At 34.1% G+C, this 23361-nt stretch overlaps 3 protein-coding genes, 2 long non-coding RNA genes and 1 pseudogene across 13 annotated transcripts; 3 read left to right on the top strand and 3 right to left on the bottom strand.

Moving 5' to 3' along the window:
* Nucleotides 1–2537: 2537 nt before the first annotated feature.
* LOC130512352 (dof zinc finger protein DOF3.1-like) lies at nt 2538–3745 on the top strand. The gene is made up of 2 exons (XM_057010234.1): nt 2538–2789; nt 2876–3745. The coding sequence occupies exon 2, from the start codon at nt 2942–2944 to the stop codon at nt 3551–3553; it is 612 nt and encodes a 203-aa protein (XP_056866214.1). The 5' UTR covers nt 2538–2789; nt 2876–2941; the 3' UTR covers nt 3554–3745.
* Nucleotides 3746–6889: 3144 nt separating this feature from the next.
* LOC130495418 (U6 spliceosomal RNA) lies at nt 6890–6986 on the top strand (annotated as a pseudogene).
* Nucleotides 6987–7424: 438 nt separating this feature from the next.
* On the top strand, nt 7425–7884 carry LOC130512647 (uncharacterized). Its single transcript, XM_057010840.1, has one exon. It carries the CDS (start codon nt 7538–7540, stop codon nt 7763–7765), a length of 228 nt encoding a protein of 75 aa, XP_056866820.1. The 5' UTR covers nt 7425–7537; the 3' UTR covers nt 7766–7884.
* A 1037-nt stretch (nt 7885–8921) lies between these two features.
* Nucleotides 8922–11294, bottom strand: LOC108861191 (protein HEADING DATE 3B). 2 transcript variants are annotated; one of them, XM_057011045.1, is made up of 5 exons: nt 11146–11294; nt 10582–10799; nt 10131–10435; nt 9983–10034; nt 8922–9916 (listed from the first exon to the last, which is right to left on the bottom strand). In XM_057011045.1, exons 2-5 carry the CDS (start codon nt 10783–10785, stop codon nt 9134–9136), a joined length of 1344 nt encoding a protein of 447 aa, XP_056867025.1. In that variant the 5' UTR covers nt 10786–10799; nt 11146–11294; the 3' UTR covers nt 8922–9133. The 2 variants fall into 2 exon arrangements, with proteins under 2 accessions (XP_056867025.1, XP_018490520.1); XM_018635018.2 differs by lacking the exon at nt 11146–11294 and adding an exon at nt 10895–11113.
* A 1877-nt stretch (nt 11295–13171) lies between these two features.
* LOC108863079 (uncharacterized) lies at nt 13172–15967 on the bottom strand. Of its 8 annotated transcripts, none has more exons than XR_008934313.1 (7): nt 15836–15967; nt 15611–15712; nt 15194–15498; nt 14303–14958; nt 14122–14215; nt 13646–13955; nt 13172–13563 (listed from the first exon to the last, which is right to left on the bottom strand). It is a non-coding gene; the product is annotated as an uncharacterized LOC108863079 (long non-coding RNA). The 8 variants fall into 8 exon arrangements; XR_008934312.1 differs by having other exon boundaries at nt 14122–14178; XR_008934309.1 differs by having other exon boundaries at nt 14122–14239; nt 14315–14958.
* A 4315-nt stretch (nt 15968–20282) lies between these two features.
* LOC130512754 (uncharacterized) lies at nt 20283–21463 on the bottom strand. The gene is made up of 4 exons (XR_008946339.1): nt 21072–21463; nt 20809–20904; nt 20536–20620; nt 20283–20438 (listed from the first exon to the last, which is right to left on the bottom strand). It is a non-coding gene; the product is annotated as an uncharacterized LOC130512754 (long non-coding RNA).
* Between the last annotated feature and the right edge of the window lie 1898 nt (nt 21464–23361).

The following is a 23361-nucleotide window of genomic DNA, read 5'->3' as shown; positions in this document are numbered from 1 at the left end:
ATTATAAGAAAAATTGTGATTGTGGTTTAATATTATTGGAACTATTTTAAAATTACCATATCGTTTTATTTATTTATTTGAGTTTTATTTTCTGGTAAAAGTTTCTTGTTTGTAGTTTCTGACTTTTATAAACAGTTTGATCTTCTCTTATTATACTTTAGCCATGGCATTCCTTCTTTCTTCTTGATATTTTTCATAGTCCATCTTTTTCATGATTCATTACATTCTTGCAAAACACACAATGAAAGGCTCCAAATCAAGTAACAACGATGATAAGGTAAAAATATTTTAGAAAACGTTTTTCTTATTCTGATATCTCAAGGGAAACACTTTTGTGTACGTAACTTGACAAAATTTCGTAAATTTAGTAACTCGATTTAGCTAGTAATTAGACCTGGTTGTCTTCTAGTCACCTCCACAATATGACATATTCGAAGGGGTCATATTAAATCTCAGCCGTCCATGCGTCAAGCCGCAGCCACGAATCGTAGCCGTAGAAATGACGCTATGATGGGAATCAAGAAGTGGAGTGCATGTCCCACGTGTTGGCAAACAGAACACACGGGAGCAAAATGGTCAGCTCTTACGGCAGCTTAACGCTACGACAATATCCTTAATCTGTTTCCTTGACAGACGGACGGCTCTGGTTCATTGACACAAACAGTGCATAAATCAACGGCTATGTTTCTACTTTTGAGAGTAATGATCTCACTCACTCTCATCGAGTGCACATACTTGCTTCACAAGAACGCTAACTAACTATTGTCTCCTCATTCTTGAGCCAGAGTGGGTTTTAGAAATTATGGCAGTGCATGATGGCCTCTTTGTTTACTTTCATTTTTTTTATTTAGGTAACTATAATAATATTAAATGCTAATCACGTCTGGTTTAATGCTATTGGATTATAACTTCTTCTTTTTTTTTTTTTGCTAAATGTTGGATTATAACTTTTAATTTTCTTTATATTTATAGCAAAAAAAAAACACTCAGGTTGTACATGTAAGGCTTGTGCATGGAAAACTCATGGAAAATTGGATGTTTTTGTTTGTCTTTCGTTTGCTGTCTTCTTGATTATGGTCTAATCAGGAATTAAAATGCGAATTCTCATTATAATAAAAAGGTTCGAGTATAAAAGGTATTGGGAGATCTAACGTGAAGAAACATAACTAAAAAAAATTTTAGATAGAGAACTAGATGCTGTTTTCATAATTAGGATGTTTGAACTAATATCCAACTAAGCTCTAGAGAATATCGACGGCTAATCTGATATCCCTTATTTTTGTTCAATTACCAACAACTTCGTTCTCATGAAAATCGAAAGGATATGTTATGTTTTGCTCCGCATACACCCTTATCATTGCTCCGCATACACCCTTATCATAAGATTACGACTGCTTAGTTTATATAGAGAAATGGTTATGAACTCTTCATTAGCAAGATGAGAACATTTTTATTTCCTAGATTACTTGTCGATTTTACAAAGCCTGCAGAGCTAAGGAGCAACGCCATTGACTGTCTTGTGAAAATGAGCAAACCATTTCCATCAAAAGGAGTAGAGAGACTTGTAGTCATCAAAAGGAAAAGGCAAGTGTGTTTGTTTCCGGGGTAGCGTAAGAACAAGTAAAAGAAAATAATAAGATACGTAGAATCGATATCTGTCTAAACATATGAATCCAAACAACCATCTTCGCAGCAAGACAGGCGTATCCAAATATGTTGGAAAAAGGTATTACCCCCTCGATTTATACACCGAAACCTTTTCTTAACATTATTTTCGTTTACAAATTAAAAAGTGCTTAAGACTTTTTATTTTTCTTGAATTTGTAGAGTTTATAGTTCAGTTATATATATGGCAGTTTAAACATGATTTTTAATCAACAAATCACTATACTAAGAAAATTATTTACTTCAAAATATTTGCATAAATTTGAGGATTTAAAAAAATTGATGTTTCGCGGGTTTTAACTTATGCCAACCTTGATTAAAATATATATTTTTTCTTTATTAGAAACTATCAATCTTGTTAATGTAAGAAATTCATAATAAAAATATTTACTAAAAACTTTTTAACCTCTGAACTGACATCAAACTAAAAAAGCAACTCTATGATCGTATTAGACTATTAAGAAAACAAAGTCAATGGAAAAAATCCAAGAGCAATGCCCTTGTCATCTAATTAAGAACTCCTAACTAAATAACGAATATAAACTAATACTTTTTCCGTTTCAAAAAGATTCATATTTTATAAAAAAAATATTTTTAAAAGATATATTTTTATATTTTTGATATATTATTTAATGAAAAATTGTAAATTTTTAAAAATTAATGATGTTTATTGAATTTCTATTGGCTAAAAATTATGAAAAATTGTTATTAAGAATATGTATCTTTTTAGAAGGGAAGATTAAGGAAGAGGAGTAATTAATTAGCACAACATCTTTAAAAATAATAATCAAAACGAAGAAGATTAGGGAAGCGGTAACCTTGTTATTGGGTTGCCCTATAAGACTGGGCACACAACACAGCACACAAAGCTTATCTTCTCTTTGCCTCTTCCCCCTCTCTGTTCTGCTCCACTTCTCTCTCTCGCTCTCTCTTTCTTTCTCAAAACTTAGTGAGAGGAAAGTGTTAAATTTGTCTTATTTATGCGATAAGGACCACTTCCACTCTATAAAAACCTCAAAAGTCGCTCACTCTCCTATCTCTCTCCTTTTTTCTAACTCTTCCCCTGTCCTAAATTGCAACCTGCCATCTCCAATATTCCATCTTTTAACTTTGTCTTTTAACAGGTTTGCATATACATATATATAAATATTTTTACAAAAATCCCTTCCGTTTTTCACTTTAACTAAAAAGACTCTGTTTTTCTATTTAGGAATTCATTAAATTTTCTGGGAAAAAAGAAAAAAAAAAAGAGATCATTATTCGTAAAGAAAAAAAAATGCAGGATCCAGCAGCTTATTACCAGTCGATGATGGCGAAACAACTACATCAGCAACAACAACAACAACAACAACCGCAATTTCCGGACCAAGAACAGTTAAAGTGTCCTCGCTGTGACTCACCAAACACTAAGTTCTGTTACTACAACAACTACAACCTCTCACAGCCCCGTCACTTTTGCAAAAGCTGTCGCCGTTACTGGACCAAAGGCGGCGCTCTCCGTAACGTCCCCGTCGGTGGCGGTTCTCGCAAGAACGCTAAACGATCCACCTCTTCTTCTACTTCTCCTTCCAACTCCCACAAGAAGGCCAAGACCCCTGATCCGGATCCTAGTTCACAGAAGGAAACCAACACAGATACGGATCCGACCCGGATGCTGTACGGGTTTCCGATCGGGGACCAAGACGTGAAAGGTATGGAGATGGGTGGTGGTGGGAGTTTTAGCTCGCTTTTGGCGTCGAATATGCAGCTGGGTCTTGGTGGGATCATGCTCGACGGGTCGGGTTGGGATCCGGGTATGGGTTTGGGTTTGAGGAGGAGCGAAGCAAGTAACGGAGGAGGTGGTAACACTTGGACCGATCTGGCTATGAACAGAGTGGAGAAAAACTGAGGATGAATAAGTGGAGGGGTATTTTGGTGATTTTAAAAAGCTTACAAAACTGATTTTAGATGATTTGAGAGTCATCACATAGAAAATGAACAGGTTCGATGTAATGTCATTTTGGTATTATATTCCTCCTGTTTCTACTACTACTACTCCCTTTTGTTATTTTATTTATAAATCAGTTTGTTAAAATTCTAATCTTTGTTTTTCAAATGCTACTATATAGTTTAAAGACTTTCATTAATTCTTGAACAAGACTATCTACAAAACTCATGACGTGAAACGAATTGTTCGATCGCCACAACATTGTTCTTATTTTATCAACATTGTTCTTATTTTATGCTTGATCGGTGAGGTATTTAGCCGACGATTTTATGTCATTGGTTATTGATATGTAAGCTTGAAGCCCTTTTAAATATTCGCAGGATAAGTTCTTTTAATCGAATATTAGAATAGTATAACTGTGCATGAATCTGACATAGATCAACAACATTCTTACGGCATGTGACATTCGTATTTTAGTTAATGTATTAATCGCCTCAGACACCTAAGTTCTAGAATCATGATATTGACTCTCTACTAGTTGTCGCCTGTTTTCTTGAGTTCAAAATGGCGTTTCATATGTCGTATAATTTAAATACTGCTGAAACATTGTATTGGTTCAATTAATTTAGATAAATAAGACAAAAGTTCACGTCGCTAAGAAGAATATTCTGCTTTATATAACTTTGAAAGAAGTTGAAGAAAATAGTTTATCCGCAATACATTATTCCTCAGGTACTTATGCTATTTTGTATTCATTGGTCTTTCAGACTTGTAACATCGTTTTGTTACTTACTTTCACTATTACTATAACAACTTTTGTAAATAATTACAAACTCGTTTAACACGCGAATGACGTTCACAAGGAGTGGAGAGCGTAATGGAATTTGACGTATGCCATAGAATAATGGCTATGGTTTTCTCACTGATTAATAGTTCATATTTTAGGTGATCTTATAAATCGAAGTGAAGCTTGTTAAGTGATTCTGGAACGTTTGTATATTATTTTAGAGAAACATAAAATCACCAAGAAATGTGATGTGGACTATATAGTATTAATCAGTAATGTGTATCATCTTATGTGACGGATCAGTCATTTGCATCTTATCAGTGCGTTGTTGTTTTAAGCAAAACTATGAGAGCTATGGTGGATACTGTGCGCACGACTGTTCTACACCCGAAATGTAATACCAACATATCGTACATTATATACTAACTTCGTTTTCTCACCATATTGGTTGAGTAAATATACATCTCAAAGGTAAAACTCTTTTTTTAACTATAAAATAGAGTAATTTCATAATGAAATTGGATTTATTTCGACCTTACTTCAAACATAAAATGAAAAATAAGTTTTATCTATTTTTATTCCGGTTAATGGAATAATGAATAAAAATAAAATGATTACTTCATTTACAGAGTAATTCTATGTTTATTCTATTACTGAGTAAAAAAATCGAAGTGAAATTAAAACATTCTTTAAGATAGTGACATTTTAGAGTAAAATAAGGAATGAGATTTGAGATGCATTGTTTTTTTGCCAATATTAATACATCTAATTTCTCAAAAAATAGTGACATTTACACCATGCACCTCATTCTCTTATTCATGCCTTTAACAAATGGTTTTTAAGCAGAAGAAAAATGAATGATATCACCTCAACATACATCAAGCTTTCAGATTTGTGTGGTTCCATAAATTTTGTTTTGGAAATGGGAAAACAGATAGATAGATATACGAGAGATCCAACGTGGTTACAAAAATTTGCTCTTCCGATTTAAGATATTTTGTATTTGACCGGGGAGACAAAGAACAACAAGTTGCATTTTATGTTAATTATTTATGGTTTTCTTTTACTTTTATTTTCACTGATAAATTTGAGTTTTGCAAATTTTTAATAAAAAATTGTGAACTGATTCATCGCAGGGGTGATTGCATGCAATGTCCAATCAAACTCTATGATCAAATGCACAAAGGCATATTTTGCAGACTATGTCAAATCAAACATTCAATCTCCAATACTAAACTTAGGCGCTGATTAATTAGGTATAGACGTCCAAGGTCCAATCAAACTCATAAGGTTATAATTAGTTATTTTGAATCAAAAGTTTGTATGTAGTGAGAGAGAACATTATTTGTTAAAACTCAAGTTCTAAATTTTCAAACATATATATGTAGTTAATGTATTTGGATAGAAAAGGACCAAATAAACAATCTAGCTCACATGTAATTAAAGATGTAGATGGCTCTACCCATACCATGCAACAAATTTTGAATAGAGATTGTTTCAATGAAAACAAATCATAAAAATATTTTCTAAAAAAAACAAATCATAAAAAGATATAAAAAATTGTCAAAATGAAAGGGCTGGCAAATTAAATAGTGGTCCATGTGGCCATATATACTAGATAGCGCTAAGATACCAAATTATTATAATGGTCCACTTCTTAGGCACTAATTAGGGCAAAAATATTTGAAATAAATAATAAATATTGGTTTAAGTTGAATTGACAGTGTTTAGCTAAATGTGTTAAGCTATCATTTCTGAATTTCCTCTTATGATGGACTCACTGTTGACTGTTTTGGTAATGGTCCACTGTTATTACTTATTAGTCGTATTACATAACCAAATTCACATGTCTTGTGGGGGCTGTTTTGCTCAATTCATGTTGTGCTTATTGTACCATATATCAATTTGAATATTTATTGTACTGATAAGTTTATCAGTACAAGTGCAGCGACTGCTATTCATCTTACTGTTATACATGTGACATCCCTATCAATCCAATTTATTCTTGTTATTATTATTATTATTATTTTTTACGAAAGACTTATCTTTTTATTATTGTTATCTCTTTAAAATAAACTTATAAGACATTTGTTGGTGGATTCACAATATCCAGATTTGGGACCTCTAAAGAAAACCTTGAAAACACATACGTTTTTGAGTTTGGTCTTCTAACCAGTGGCAGATGTAGACATATTTTTTTTGTTGGGGACAAATTATGAATAAACATAGAGATAAAGGTAAAATATGATTTTGTTTAAGAGAAATAACTAAAACGAAGGCAAAATATCAAATATTATGAAACCAAGGAAGTACATGCGAAGAAAATAAAAAGAAATAACGCAGTTTAATGCAATGTGAAATACAATGTGATTCAGAGATTGTATTTGTCCAACATGGGCTTATTCGATCCATTAAACAGGCCCAACATCTACTCATCTTCTTCCTAAGTTCTCTGTTACTTCCTACATCGCTTATCTTTGCAACTAAACGAGTGTTTATGTATTGGTAAAGTCAACTAAATGATTGTCACCTTAGCAAAATGGGAACGATACAGAGAAGATTAGCATGGCCATGACACGCTCTAATCGAGATTTGGTCCAAATTTTTTTTCTTTTCTAAATGCTTATGATGAGTATTTTTAAAATGAAAGACAGACGACGGCCACTGACAAAAGTGTTAAGAGAGTCCAGCAGCTATTGTGTCTGTTCCTGTTACCTACCTGTGACGAACTTGTCAATTCTGTTTGATAAATTAACTTGTACTAATCAACCCAGTTTAAGTTTCTTATGACTGATTCACGATGCACAAGACTATGTATGAAACATAGCGACACACACCAAACTGTATCCTTAATTGTGTGTTTGGTCAGTCGTTGTGCAAAAACTGATGAAATGAAAGTCATATTACATGTTTTAATCGGAACAGATAGATTCCATTTGCCAAGTAACGAGAAGAAAAGAATATGCGATGACAAAGTCAAAAGTCAACGAAACCAATATGGTACTTGGCTTACACGTCTTTACCTAAAACCCATCACATGTCTTGATAACTTGTAAGACTATCTTTCTTTTGTCTGCGTGACTGCGATTCTCTCTGTTATAAAAGTCTCTTCACATCTCAACAGTTTTTTTTAGTTTTTATTTTTGAGCATCTCTGACATGTCTGTAAAGAAACAGGCTTCGGAGAGGAAGAACAGTGGAAGAGACAAGTCAAGTTATTATCGATGCTTGTCATTCTCGTTCACGGAGTCGTCATCAACGGATGGGAAGAAGAAACCATTGTCGTTGAATCGTATGGATTCAAAGAAGCTCAAGGCAGATATTGTGAAGTGGGCAAAGCGTGTTGCGGCTTACGTTCGTCAACTTAGCTCGAGAAAACGAGATTAATAGACATGAAAGTAGAAACGTTGGTGTTATGTGATGATGTTCCGTTCTTCTTCTCTATCATTCATTCCTAATGAAATCATATTATTTCAAAAAAAAAAAAGATTGATATGTATTATTTCCCCTGTTTGAAATTGCGCTAGGCGTAACGCGTGCGGCCGATCTGCGCCTAGCTAGTTGAGAGAAAATCGGGGATTATTCGGGGATTACGCGGGGATTAATTTTGTACAGTTTTATCAGATATATATTATCATATGTAAAAGTACATAAGAATTCGTAGTGGTCTACTGGCTTGAGCTCACTAACTCAACTGGAGGTCCCGGTTTCGAACCACAAACCATGTTTTTATTGTTACTTTTACTCGTTTTGTTTTTAGTGAACACTAAAAGACTGTTTTGTCCCCATCTTCTTCCTGTGTTCGTAGATCTGAAAATATGTATTTCATCTCAGACTTTTTTTTCCCACTATAATGGCTTGTATTTACTTGTTTTCTTTAGGTTTTCACTACTAATAGCATATCTTGACCTCAGCATATGATTTTAAAACCAAATTATACAAGTTTTCTGAAATTCAAAGAACGAGTTTCTTTAATAATTCGCCGATTTCTGCAATAAAGCGGTTAACTCGGACTTTACTCGATCGTCCGCGTTATACTTCCGAACAGCTTCAATTCGCCACGGCGGGGCTCCGGTTTGCGCAAACGCGGCCGCGTACTCGGCAACTCGCCCGAGTTTTAGAACAGGGATTATTTCACAAAGATATATATCAGATAGGATTTCACTTTTGTATTTTTCAAATGCAACAAAATATAGTTTTGTATCTATTTTTATTCCAGCTTGTAATCTAGTGAGATGATCTCATCTATTAACAAGTGTCTATATTTATATTCTCTTTCAGGATCTTAAGACCATATTTGATTTTTTTACTTACGTGCTTGTCTGTGGATTGCTGAATGTTATTGTCTGCGCAAGCTATTAGATGGAGACTTAACTCTAATGGAAAACTAAGACTCCATAGGTCTAAAATATCTTTACTTCCATTTGTTTCTCATCTGATTAAAGACCAAATGAATCAGTCATGGTCACAAGAAAGCTCAAGCAAGATGCAATGCAACTCTGTGAAGAAGACTATATAACCAGAAATAAATAAAACCCTTCAAAACTAGAATGATATTTTAATGGAACAAAAACAATCCGTCTTTTATTTGCTGTTTGTCAAAATACAATATCAATATAACATGTGTGTGTATGTTTTTATGTATAGTGACAGTACTGATTTACATCTTCATATGTAAATAGAATGTACTTAAAAACCTAAACTAGATAAAGAAGCAATTATAGAGAGCAAAAGAATGTTGAAAGTAAACTAAACTCAACTAATCATATGATCTGAGTCCCTCCTTTCTTCCTGAATGAACCGGAAAATTCTTGCAGCAGACTCAGAGGCAGATGTTGAATTATGAGGAATGGCTTTAATGGCACGGCCCATCGGTTGCTGTTTATGCTGGTACTCATCAGTGTGGTGATTAGGCTCTGTAGGGAAAAGAGGAAGAACATCAAGTTTATGCTTCTCTGGTGGACTTGAAGCTGTGCTTCCATGTACATCACTGTCATTAGACTCCTGAGACTTCTTTAAGGAAAATGGAATCGCTTGAGTCATGTGGCTTGATGTGTTGGACCATCCTTGAAGCTGACCAAACGGGTTTGTCCTCGCGTTAGGGGAAAGGGAGTAGTTGTTGCTAAGCTGAGTAGAAACAGGGAACCTGAATGTTGCGTTGAGCGAATCTTGTCCACAGAATGGAACCATGAAAGCTGAAGAAGGAGGAGGACATGGTCCTGTGTATGGTTTATAGACCAGACCTTCTGAAGGAGACATTACAGGAACTAACCATTGGTTTCCAGGAGGAGGTAGTAGCTGTTGTGGCCACATTGGGGTCAAGAGGTCTTTGTTTATGGAAGGTAGAAAAAGCTTAGGTTTCATATGCTCTGGATATTCTTCGGTTACATGTTTGTGCTTCTCGGTGATTGTTTTTTTAACCATTGAAGCAGCCGTTTCCAGAAGATGGGTATGGGATGACCTCATTGTGCCACGTTTACCACCATTAAACTTACTTTCTAGGACTAAGTTTGGTGACTTAGCAACCATCTTTTGAACCTGCATTGTATTCAGGTTCATGGTAAGACTTGAGCCTATACAGTTCCATAGTTATTAGCAGCTTACCATTATGAGTCTATGCAACTCAAAGACTTGAGCCGCAAAGATCTTCTGCTGACTGAAAGTATCAGTAAGAAAAAAAAAGTAAGAAACACTGCAAAATTTATGAATCATAAGAAATATACTGACATTGTAAGAGAGAGGGGATACATACTTGATCATGTAAGTTCTCATCTTCCAAAACCTCTTCTCACCACCAATCACTTTTGCAGCATCATTAGAAGATGCACTCATACAAGACAAGGAGTCTATTGCAGAACAGTCTGAGACATCTTGTTCAAGCTGAGGCACAGTTTTGGACTTCTTTTGAGTTTCAACGTTGGATCCATCAAGAGCTCTTCTTCTATTATACAAGTGAGTTGGATAAATCATGCCGTTTTTATTCAGCTTCTCTTCAATCTTTGATGTTGGAGAAGTGTTGCACATTGGGGACAAGTGATTCGTTTCAGGTGGATCGGTCTGTTTAAACACACAAAATAACAACATTTCACAACTCAAAGTATGCATTATGGATTCTATTTTGATCTCACCAAGAGTATTCAACTGTACACACAAAATCAAGAACCTAAAGATTGAAAAGGGAAATTTAGGAGCAAAGAACTCACTATACAGGCGTTGTTGGCTGGAGGAGGAAGAGACAGAGAGAGAGTGGAAGAAGAATCAGAGATCTTGTTGGTAGGAGAAGGGAGACTGGAACGTTTACGGAGAGACATTGATTTTTTGCCATCTCTTCCAGTATCATTCAGATGAACCCTTGGGAACAATGGAGGAATGGTTATCCTTTTCGCCTCATCTTTCATTCCTCCCATCTTTCTTCTTCTCCCTAAGCTCACAACAAAAACCCTATTAATTACTTCTTCCACAAGTAAACTCTAAAAAGAAGAAAATTTAGAAGTTCTTGAAAAACCAGATTGGCACCTTCTGAAATCAAAGTATTTCAAGATCAAACAAATGTAAGAGTTTTTAATCCTTTTTTTCTATATAGATGGGGGAGCTAAAACAATCTTATGATAAAATATCAAGAAGAGAAGAAGATATTTTTGTTTGTGTCGCCCCCACAATGGATTCCATATGAGAGGCGACAAAAAAACTCTCAAGGTTTGGTGTGTGTGTGTATGTGTGACTCTGCGGTCATGTCTGGTTCCTACAAGTAAAGATCCCCAACTCACGGGAAATCACATTCACGATGACGTGGCGAGTTTTGGTTGGTTAGGCTCGAGTGGTAGGAGAGTGGCGTGAGGGAGATGATGTTCGGGTGACTCGGTCTCTTTACACAACACAAGCCACATGTTTTCATTCTCTTTCTCTCGTGGGCCGTGGCTAACTTAAACTCTTATAATCTCTAATAACTTTCTTAATTTGGGACTTATCTTTTAGCTAAATATCTATTTCTGATCGCAACCATCTTCTGTGACACCAAAAGTGGAAGAGATGAAAGCGTGTTCGGTCGGAATGTGCCTATTTCCCGGTTTAGAGGGACCGGAGATGAAGATTTTTAACGGACAACCAAAACGGGCTATGCGTTTTCAAAACGCGTGTAGCTTCTCGAATTTTAACGTGTAAAAAAGCGTGCTAGTTACATGGGCCTGATGCCCACTAATATTCTAATACTGAGGTTCTGTTGGGCCCTTGTAATCTATATTTAAAAAGTAAATTTATTTATGTGTCATGCTTTCCATAATTTTATCTAATTTTGCTTATATGTCATACTAGATCGTCTTCCGCGCTACGCGCGGATAGTTACTATTTAAAATTTACTAATAATTCTACTGAGTGAAAATCAAATATTGTAAAATCTTCCTGTGTTTATAAACTATCTTGTGTATAAGATATAGTATATGTGGTCATGTGGAGGAAAATACTCTGATTTTTGTTGTTTTGATGTTGCATATATCTTTATTTTCTCGTATTTTTGTAAGAAGATTCTTTGTAATAGTTTGTTAAAATATTAAAACTGGGTTTAAGTGAATATATATATAGTTTAGAAGATGACAAATATTTTTTCTTTAGTTGTGTTTTCTTGATGATAATCTTGTGAGTTGTAGATGAGAAGTTTACTTCTAACTTATAGATTGGACTTCATTTTTATCCTTCTTTTGAAGGGCAATAATGAAGCCAGTGATAGGCATCACAATATTTTTTTTTTCCTTTTTGAGTAATATCTTCCTTGTTAAACATGTGTGGCCAATAAGAAAGTAATTAATAGTTTCTTTATAAATAAAATTATTAACAGTATGTATTACACCATTAAGTTTGTATTTCGTTTGACCTTTATATATTTTGGAGAATTATTTGTTATCATGTCAATTTTATATTTTCGATTACTTATGATTTGCAGCTCTTTGATAGAGATCTTTGATTGTTCTATATTGTAAGTTTCATCATCGTCAAGCTATAATATATTTTGTGAGTTAATATGTATTTTTGTAATGTAAACATTATGTTTCAACTTGGAGTTTGTTTCTATTTTTTTACTGTAGTAGTTACTTTCTTGTATCATGAGAATTTGTCCAACTACATCTGTTCTAGTTGCCATTATTGGCTAAACATTTAATTTTACTTTATCATTCTTGTAGATTTTAAATGTTTCATGTTAAGACATCTTACATTCGTTTTGTTGACATTCGTCTTTTGATATCTTTGTTTAATTTTAAATCATTTAATTTTGTTGTTTTTCTTATATTTTCACTGTCATTATACTTTTAAATTATACTTTTTTCAAAACAGTATATTTACTCTCATGTTTACCAATAATTTTTTTTCATTTTTAAAAATTTAAATAATTTTTTGTCATATTTGGTTATATTTTCAGCATTTATTTTGATTATATGTAAATTATATGTTGTGTTTTTCCCCAGTATATTATCAGTTTCGTAAATTTGAGTTAGATTTTTTTTTGTTGATCTTACTATGATAACTTTGAAAACAATGATTTCTACAAAAAAAAACTTTGAAAACAATGACTTTGTTTCTTTTCAATAAATTTGTTCCATAATCATATATATAATCATATCAAAGTAAATAACATGTTTTCCATTTTGATAACTTTCCATCTTAATCATATCATGTTAAGATTAAATATATATATATATTGTTTGAATTACATTATATACGATATAAAAATACATAAGTATTTAATTTTTTTTATTCATATATATTTCTGTGCACATGTCGGTTAACGCCACAATCGCAAAAGACCAAGAATAATTATGTGCTGGCGTGAATATATTTTCATATGTAATCCAAATAACATACACATTTCTAATTTACACGCTCTTGCTTCCTCCAACTTCTTGAAAAGGTAGAGGTACAAACTAAAAGTGCAATGTGTTTTCCACTATGTTGAAATGCTCAATCTTTTGTAAAGGTAAGATTCAGATAACGTTGTTATCATCCATTTCGTTGCTCTAGAGATATATTGTCCAGCTGCAATTGCTGATATTAGAGATAACTCTCATGCCAAAACTGCTCATGCCACTATCATTGCTACCCTCCCTGAGTTCATCCCCAGTGATTCCATGCTCCTTCCTTTAACGCATAGCAGTCGATTGAGACGGAAACTATGTTCTTTCTCTCACTGTCCCAACCTAAAAATGTAAACTATAATAAATAAATATGTCAAGTCAAATTCAAAAACTTAGGGAGGGAGGGAGGGAGGGAGATCATTACCTGGTGTAGTGATAGAGATATGTATATCTTTCCCATTAATGGCTTCCATCATTGTGATACATTGAGAGCTCTCCATGTTTTAAGCTTGATCTTGGCAAGTAGCTATGAATACATCAAACACTATGTTGCTGGCGTGAGTGCTGAATCCACCTAGAGAGCCTCCAACAGCATAGAGGGTGAAGTTCTTGAGCATATTGAGCTCCACCAAGACAGCCACACTCGTTTTCACTTGTTAACATTTTGTTCACGATCTCTCCTTTGATAACTGCCTTTTAAACTACTGATTTGCCACGTCCCTCGATCCAGTTCACTGCAGTGGGTTGTCCGAGAAGAAGTTATCAAACCAATAAATCGTTATTTTTTTGTCTCAAGATGGCACTAAGCTAAAAGGAAGCGTTTTTCAAATCAAACCAATAACATACAAAAAGAACTCACCAGAAATTCATAGGTGAGGAATTCAATAACATTACACGTACCTTTGGTTACCATGTTCATCCCCATTGTTACAACTGAATCTTACCTAAGCTTTTTCCCTGCAATGTACAGTGAACGCTTTGTAGCCTCGTAAATCTACTTGAGATAAATCCACAGAATCTATATTTCATCAGCAAAAGTTTCAATCTTGAATCAAACCACACAAACATAAATAAAGTTTACATCTTGGTGGACCTGTAGAAAATGGCAGCGAAATGTTTCGAAGTGATATGGATTCTCGAAGGAAACTTAAGCTCTGTAGCACGTTGGCACAAAACAAACCGGATAACATTTGCTTTAGTTGTACCGTCTTTGAGAACCGTACTGGTAGCTCCGCCTGAGACAGCTCCGCCTGAGACGTACATAGCCTTACAGCCTTTGTTAGTGCTAGCAACCAAATAACTTTCATTGTAGCCGTCAGATTAGAGCAGTCGTAGCCATCAAAGAACAATGGTCTAGTAATCCAGAGAGGATCTGAACGTATCTCACAGGCGTCTACAGCATTGACTAATAAATGTTCATAATCAAACCCTGATAAATTGCGGGGAACATGTGGGTTATCACAGGGACAATAAGGTATGAAAGATAATTCTCCTTGTTGATTGGACTCTATCTTTTAGAAATCTTTACGTTGCGACCAAATGTATAAATCAAAACACGCGCACACACAGAATTTCTGTCGAAAAACTTAAACATGAACTCGCTTGTCGTAGAAACAAACCAATGATTTTTTTTTTTGGATCAACAAACCAATGATTTGTTCAGTAAAGAAAACAAACCAGTGAATTTTGTGAGCCCTCGTTTGTCGTACACCTCGTATATGTGGACACATGAGAAGCCTGCAAAGTATTATAGTAAGCGCTATTAGTTTGCAAGCTCCATTTTGAAGAAACCACTGTGCGATATATATGGGCAAGAAAAATAGAGGATTGGAATTGTTAGATTCTTGGGAAAGTAAGCAACTTTATGAATAAATAGAGAACCAGAAACAGAGAAACTTTGCTATTATTGGGAAAGTAAGCAAATTTATGAGTAAACAGAGAGACCCTAAATGAGTAGCGTTCGAGTGAGCACCTCGATGGCCTTGGAAGGGAGAAACCACTCGTCTGGAATATTGAGGGTTTGTACGACTGACTCGGAGTCTTCTTCTCCTTCACGGGTCGACGATAAAGATTGGAACTTTCGGAGTTTAAGTAGCTGAAACTTCGGCGTAGATGTTAAGGGTAACCTGACGGATGCTCTACGTGGCGGAGAACCAAATTGTTGGGATGATGAGAAAGGATGTGGATGATCGGCGGTTACGACGTTTCGAGTCACGTAAGAGCAAACCCATGAGCTCATTATTTCCTTCCTCTCGTGCTCTATATTGCCTCACTTTGCTGATTTTCTCGGAAAATTAAAAGAACTTTCTTTGGTTGGGTGGAGTTGAATCAAGTGGGAAAGATAAATGAGCATCTCGAGCCCAATTAGTATGGTGGATTTCGGATTTACCATAAATGAATTAACCTGAAGATCAGCTTCACCTCTCACAAGCTGGGAACAACGTCGTTGACGAACAGAGAAGCAGGAGCCGTGCCGTAGCTTTCGACGGATCTGTGGAGTGGGAGAATCATAAAATTAGAGTGAAACATATAGGGGAAGATAGGAGAAGTGAATAGGTTTCAGTTTAGCCATTTATAAACTTCTTAAAGAGAGGTAATCAAATGAGGGAGTGACCATTAACATCGCCGTTGAAGTAAAGGAGAAGGGATCAGAAATAGGAAGCGCCGGAGCGCATATCTCCAAAATCGAAACGCCAATTCTTTATTATTTAGATTTATAACCAAAAAAATAACTCCGTGGCAAAATATTTAATGAGTGATATGGACAAAATCTCAAATGTGATTGGCTGATTTATTGATCCTACGTGGACAGCTTAAGAGTGGAGAGTATTCTCCTTTTAGTATAGTATAGATTCTCTATAAATAATTTTAGTATTTTAGTTGATAATTTATCATTACCATCTTTAATTAATTTTAGTGATTTATCTGATAATTTATTATTATCTCAAAAATAAATAAATTTGTTTATGTGTCATGCTCTCCATAATTTTAGCTAATTTTGCTTATTTGTCATATTTTTGATAAATAATTTAATAATTTAGTTGATAATTTTTAATTATTATTTTAAAATAATTTTAGTGTTTTGTATGATAATTTATTATTATCTCAAAATAATTAATTTAATGATAATATCAAATTTACTTAAGTAATATTAAAATATTATATATGTATTTATTTTATATTTGGTTTAGTAAACTTAAACCAATTCAAATATATATATATATCACATAATTAGAATGAATCATCTATATTTCAAAATAATTTTATTAGAACAATCAAAATTAATTTCTAAAATAATTGGTAAAAAATTCAAAAATATTTATAGTATATTTTCAAAGTAGTTTTCGCTCTATGTTAAAAATTAGAGCATTTAAAATATTTATTAACATTATTAATAAATAATTATATTTGATTTTTAGTAGATAATTACTTTTAAATTTAAAACAAATTTCATTAGTCTGATAATCATCATTATCTAAAAAGATTTTATATTAGAGCATCGTTATTGCAAAAACCCACTTGGGGTTCTAATTTTTTTTTCTTTTTTTTTGTTTTTTTTTCCGAATTAAAAAAAAAATTAAAGCCGGACCAACCGCGGGCCGCCACGTGTCGTAAGGCCCGCAAACAGGAAAGAAAAACTGTTCTTTCGTTCGCGACTTTGCTTGGATTTTGTTTGTGTTTTGTGGGATCCACCTCTCCTTTTTGTCTTAAAAATCTCCAAGAGAAACCGGAATATTAATGCTCTTATGTTATCTAAAAATATTTTACATCATAATAGTTTAAAATAAATAAATTCATGTATATATTTTATGAATATATGAATTTTAAAGTTTATTTATGTAATAAAATATGTTTTATTAATTTAAACTTTACAAAATATATTAAAATTCTGATATTTAATTAATTAATAAATATTTAAAAAGTATGTTTAATTTATTATAATGGTTTTGAATTGATAATGTATCTATTTATCTTTTGTTCGAAAATTATTAAGCCCGCAAATACGGGCAAAACACCTAGTAAGTTACTGTTTAATAACCTCAAATCTAGTTCGAGTGATCGTGGTGCATGCGCGTGACCGTGTGAGTTATTTCACTTGATGTAAACTGAAAAATTGCTTTCATTCATCATTTCATGATTTACAATTGAAATATTTACGCCATACGACAGTTTCATGTTTTTAATTACAAGATTGAACACTTTCCAGTACTAAGGTATTTTTTTGTAACAGCTTCCCATTTGTCTTAACTAGCTGTCACAACATAACCTAAAGCACTATCCCACTTGCTAACTATGTCTTTTGGACGGTGTAGATCCACTCTGATTTTTTTTGACAAGACTTATATCTACCAAATCTAAACCATCCGATTACATTTTTCATTTCACCATCCTACAGTCCAGATTTTCTGGGTTTTTACATCTCACCGTCCCTTTTCATCTTCGTTGTCTCCTTCATTTGAATGAAAAAAAGAAAAAACAAAATTTCAGAGATACTGCATATTCCTCATACGGATTGCGGCTAGAAATTGGTTTGTTCTGCTTATTATTTCTGTCATCTTCTCAAACCCAACTTTAACCTCTTTTTTTACAATTATGTTTGCAAGTTATAATGTTGGACCATTGCATGGCCATCCCTGGTGAATGGACCTCCGTCGGCTCGCTCTCGGAGTTTATGTCTACATTTATGGTGTACATCCCATGTAAACACGATTAAACTTAACGTGTACATTCACAATAATATATGTTGTCCATTTGTACACTGATAGTGTTTATGTCTACATACCAACACCGTTGGTGTCCACGTGTACATTAATAAACATGCAAAACATGCATGATTTGTTGTACATGTGTGTCTCGATCGCGTTCCGGTATACCAAAAACATGCATGATTTGTTGTACATGTATGTCTCGATCGTGTTCTTGTATACCAAAATAGTGTCCATGTACACATCAATTACCTATAAATGTTATGCATATATTTCACTAAATGTGTCCACGTGTACACTGAACTTAAGAAGTTCACTTCTTTTAACTGTGTCCACTTATACACTGTACATAATAAGTTCACTTATTTTATTCACGTGTACACTATTAGGTGTCCAAATGTACCTTCAATAAACTAATGAGGTCCATGTACGCATCACTTTGGTCCCTATGACCACCAATAACATCCATGTGTACAATTATGAAATTCATATCTACACTGTCGGTGTCAATGTATATGAAAAAAGGCCAAAAGGCCAAAAGAATTTCACTTCTTTAAACTGTGTCTACGTGTACACTTCACATAAGAAGTTCACTTTTTTTGTCCACGTGTACACTTCAGAAGTCCCTGTATATAGATTCAGAAGTTCACTTCAGAAGTCCCTGTATATAGATTCATTGTCGAAGTCCATGTGTACACTCTGATTAAATGTCCATGCCTCAGGTGAATCTTATGTACACCATTTCGAAGTCCATTTGAATGTCCATAACGATCTAATGTACACTTCACACTCCTCTAATGTACACGTGGACAACATATAGCGTCCATATGCGCAAGTGTACACTAAACAGACCATGTCTCAAAACACATAGTGTCCACTTCACACAACTCTTCTACATCTGCAGTCTTAGTGTACGTTCCTCTAATGTTCGCGTGGACAATATATGACGTCCATATGTGCAAGTGTTCACTAAACAAACCATGTCTACTCGTTTTTTTCATTCACATCTTTAACCCCTGTACACCCCGCATTTCTCACAAGTCCAGGTGTACAACCTATGGTGTCCATAAGTCCTTCTACACACTTGCATACAAATGTTGAAGTCCATCTTGAAGTCCCTGCATATACACTCATTGTCGAAGTCTATGTGTACACTCTAATTCGATGTACATGCCTCTAACACAATTTGAGGTAAAAAAATTCGAAGTCCATTTGTACACTATATTTTTAATTTCCATAACGACCTAGTGTACACTTCAACCTCCTCCTACGTTCACGTGGACAACATAAAGCGTCCATGTGTCCAAGACAACATAGTTTCCACTTCACACTCCCGTTCTACATCTGCAGTCCTTGTGTACACTGTAGTTTATACGTCCAAGTCCTTGTGTACTCTTGATGTCCAAGTCAGATAAGTATACTGCAGTTAAATGTCCATTTGGACTACGTCGTCGAGTAATCCGACGTCGATTAGATGTTTGTCCTCTCGCTTGGGAAACGATCGGTCGCAAATAACCGCTCATGTAGCAATTTCTTCACATTATCGACACCTGAATCCGCCGCATCTGCCACATAAGAAACCCTAAATTAAACAAATTAACCCAATTGCTCCGATGAGAGGCCTCAAGCTAAATAACAGAAACGGAAAACTAACCTTCTTCTTTCTCTTTGTCACGGCTACTACGAGTCCTCGCCATCGTGAGATAACCGCCTCCGCCGCCGTCTGTTCTCTCTCCTTCACAGATCTTAAAAGATAGATCGAGTAAAAGAAAAGATGATTACATAAAAAAAATTCTTGAGAAAAGATATTTAAGAATCAGATTTCAGTTTTAAAAAAAAATATAGAGAATGAACGAGGAAGAAAACGATGGAGAAAAATGGAAGTAATGGGTGGACATGTCTGAAAATGGTGGGCCATCACTTTTAATATTCAAAATTCAAAAGAAACGAGAAAAATTCAAACTATCTAACAAACCTAACCAGATACAATGTTGTTTTACTGAAATATCTATATCTTGTTTTGCTTTTTAAGGGATAAATAAGTCTTCAACCACACAAAAGTGTCTAGGTAGCACAATATGCTCTAGAGTGTAAGAGCAACTCCAATGGTGTTACTCACCATTGGAATCCTTAACAATACAATAATAGTTTTTTAGTTTTTTTGAATAGGTAAGGACCTTAATCAAAATATTAAGTCCAATGGTGTTACTCACCATTGGAATCCTTAACTAAGTTTCACTTTCTGAAATTAAGCAAAGTTCACATCCAATAAAGCATTCCTCACTCATCATATATAGGTTTCAAAACATTACTAAAGTTGCAGATGCTGTATATAATAATACAAGGGAAGGCAGCTCAAGTAAGAGAGGTCACATTACATGATACTTCTAACTAAGGAAAAGCATTAAAAAAAGAAAAAACTCACAGCAGAAGGTACAAAATGTATTGCCATGCCAACTGCTACAAGTTCTTTGCCATTCAATCTTTCCCCACTTAAAGCCAAGAATTCTCCTGCAGATGTTATTATTATATAACTCAAGTACATCAGAGATTAGCTAACGTATAGTTGGAAACTAAAAAAAATGGTTTTATTGGTTTAAGTGGTTACCTAGATGACCAGGAAGACGTGAATGGATGTAAGAGAAGCCACAATCAGTGTGAAACCCAATACTTGCTTCTAAAGTAGCGAATTCCTAATCAAATAACAGAGATAGCTTTAATCTATAGTTGTTTTCTACACTGTTAAATTATACATAAGATATGAAGCAGATCAAAACTCATAAACTTACACTTTCCTCTGTCACAACACAGAACTTCATTAGGAACATCAGTAAAACTTATAAATATCGCTAAGGGATGATAGCAAAGCCAAGATCATCACCTGCACTCTGCAAGTCCGAACCACCACCACCACCAGACCAGTCCAAAGCCAAAGAGACGTAGGGATGATAGCAAAGCCAAGATCATCACCTGCACTCTGCGAGTCCAGAAATGAGTCGATTGTGTTTGTAACAGAAATGAGTCGATTGTGTTTTCAATACAATTAAAGAACCCATATAATAAAGGTAGGATCTTTGAGGTCTCTGAGTCTATCAAAGTTCAATTGAAAATTCGAGAGTGAGGGATAGATATAGATATAGATACCAGCCCTAGTGCCGGTGGAGGCGGCTTTCTTGAGACCTTTCTTCTTGACGATGAAGCTAGCTCCGATGAACAGACTAGAAGAGATTGCCAACACCAAACCCTTTACGTTATCAGACGACATTCCCCTATACGAATCGCGCCACCCTCCTCCTGATTCTGCCATTTTCTTCTCGAATCCAAACTACAAAGATCGAAACTTTCAAAAACCCTAAATTGGAATTGGCGAGATCGGATTGGAGTTAGAAGTTTGCGGGTAACCGAAGGAAAAAAGAAGGCGAGAGAGAGAGATAAACAGTTAAGGATCAAATCCTTAGTTTCCTTAGCTAAGGATTCTTTCTTAACTACAGTAGTTGTTTTAATATTTTTTTAATCTATTTAGCTTAGGGACTAGCACTAAGGATTGGTTAACATCTCCCGTTGGAGATGCTCTAATAAAAACATAGAAACTGACATGTGGTGTTAATAACTCTTTAAGATTGGGACCTTCTAAGTTTATTTTTCACGGATATTTTTTTTACAACAGCCTTATATACATTTTAATCTCTAAAGTTCACATACATAAAATCCTACATCAAAAATATATAAAAATTTGCACATTTTTATTATTTTAAAGATAATCAATTTATGCATCGAATGTGCTCTTAATACTTGGTAAATAACGGTGTTGTTTGAAAGACTTCTACGGTTCTACATGACAAAAAAAAACTAAAAATGCCTGAAAATAAACTATACACACAAAAATCTTTTGTCGGCAATTATACACACGAACTGTACACCCAATTATCAGTTTTAATTTCAATTCCATCAATCTAGAATTTTTGCTTTTTCCAAAAAATGTACCCCTAAGCGAATTGTTTTTTTTTTCCCTAAGCGAATTGTTATAATATATGGAAAATTAGAAGTATGATTATATGTATATTTTGTCAGTATACAAGTATAATTGAAGCTCACATCCTTGTCAAAATTCATTTATTCCTCCAGGATAATACTCAATTCCATTAGCGGGTTGATGTTACAATATGTATTAGATACAAAAAACGCAAGAAAAAAAAAACTTCTTGTCCCTACAGTATGACGCCATGCTGATCTCCCACGTGGGACGACTATCCTCTAAGATCATAACCAGTGTAAGATAGACCCACGTGCATATGGAGAACGTTGTGTTCACGTGTGAACCAGCAATAATGGAAGGAAGAGATCGAGAAGAGTGAAGAGTCAAGTGCTAACTTAGCTTTGCAACAGCTCCGGTCTGGACCATTTAAACCGTACCGAGCCAAAGTAGCAGAAAGAGAAAGAATGTAATCATTTTGCTCTCAACTCGGAGAAGATGTTTTATATTTTGACATAATTCTTCCGTTTCATAATACTTGACGTTTTAATTTAATATATAAAATTTAAGAAAAAACTAGATTTTTTAAAATAATATTTTAAAGATATAATATTAAAATCAGTTACTAATAACAAAAAAACCGTAAAATCTAAATGGTTGAAAAAATTTCAATAAATTTAAAATTAACTTTAAAATCTCAAAATTTCATATAATTTGAAATATAATAGTCATTTAAAACATCATTTATATTTGAAACGGAGGGATATATAACTAAAGATAATGGACCACTTTGATCTCTTAATTTGGCCACAGAATCATGAACATAGCCCATCAAAACCGTAGGTTATGTTGCTACACTAATCTCTTAAGTTTCTCTAGAAAGAACTCAAATCTATCGCTTCTTTGTACAATTTTAGAAAATCTCCATTCGATTCTGTACGTAAAGAGGTCCGATCTGTACAATATTATGTTTCACAAATAACAAGTACACTCCAGATGACTTAGTAAACTGACACAGTCGAATTTAGTTTTGGTACATTGAATGGATGCATGCACAATCGCGGGTGAAGTCAAATTCGTGAATTAAAATGAGAAGTTGTTATCGAACCGACATTTTTGGTTCCCGTTTGAGGTGTGAGAATATGTAATACTGATTTGATATTTTTTTTTGTTTTTACGGGTCTCTCAATTAATACTTTTTGGTAATATATTAAAACACTGTTTTGATATTTAAAAACAAAATTGCGTTCACATATATAGACAAAGCAGGGTCTCTTTCGTTGTTAGTATCCTAAGGATGTCAACAACTGTGAATGTGATGTTGATTATCATTTACCTTCCATGTTCCATACTAATTATTCTCGCTCTATATATCTATCTTATTAAAACAGAAACATTCTATTGGACCTAACATTTATTTTGTAAGTTTTTAAATTAAATACACTTTTATACTTTATAGTT

The sequence above is a fragment of the Raphanus sativus genome, chromosome 5 (genome assembly GCF_000801105.2).
Source record: "Raphanus sativus cultivar WK10039 chromosome 5, ASM80110v3, whole genome shotgun sequence".
NCBI classification, from domain to species: Eukaryota; Viridiplantae; Streptophyta; class Magnoliopsida; order Brassicales; family Brassicaceae; genus Raphanus; species Raphanus sativus.
Note: the sequence above shows the minus strand (reverse complement) of the source record. Positions and strands in the feature narration are given on the sequence as shown.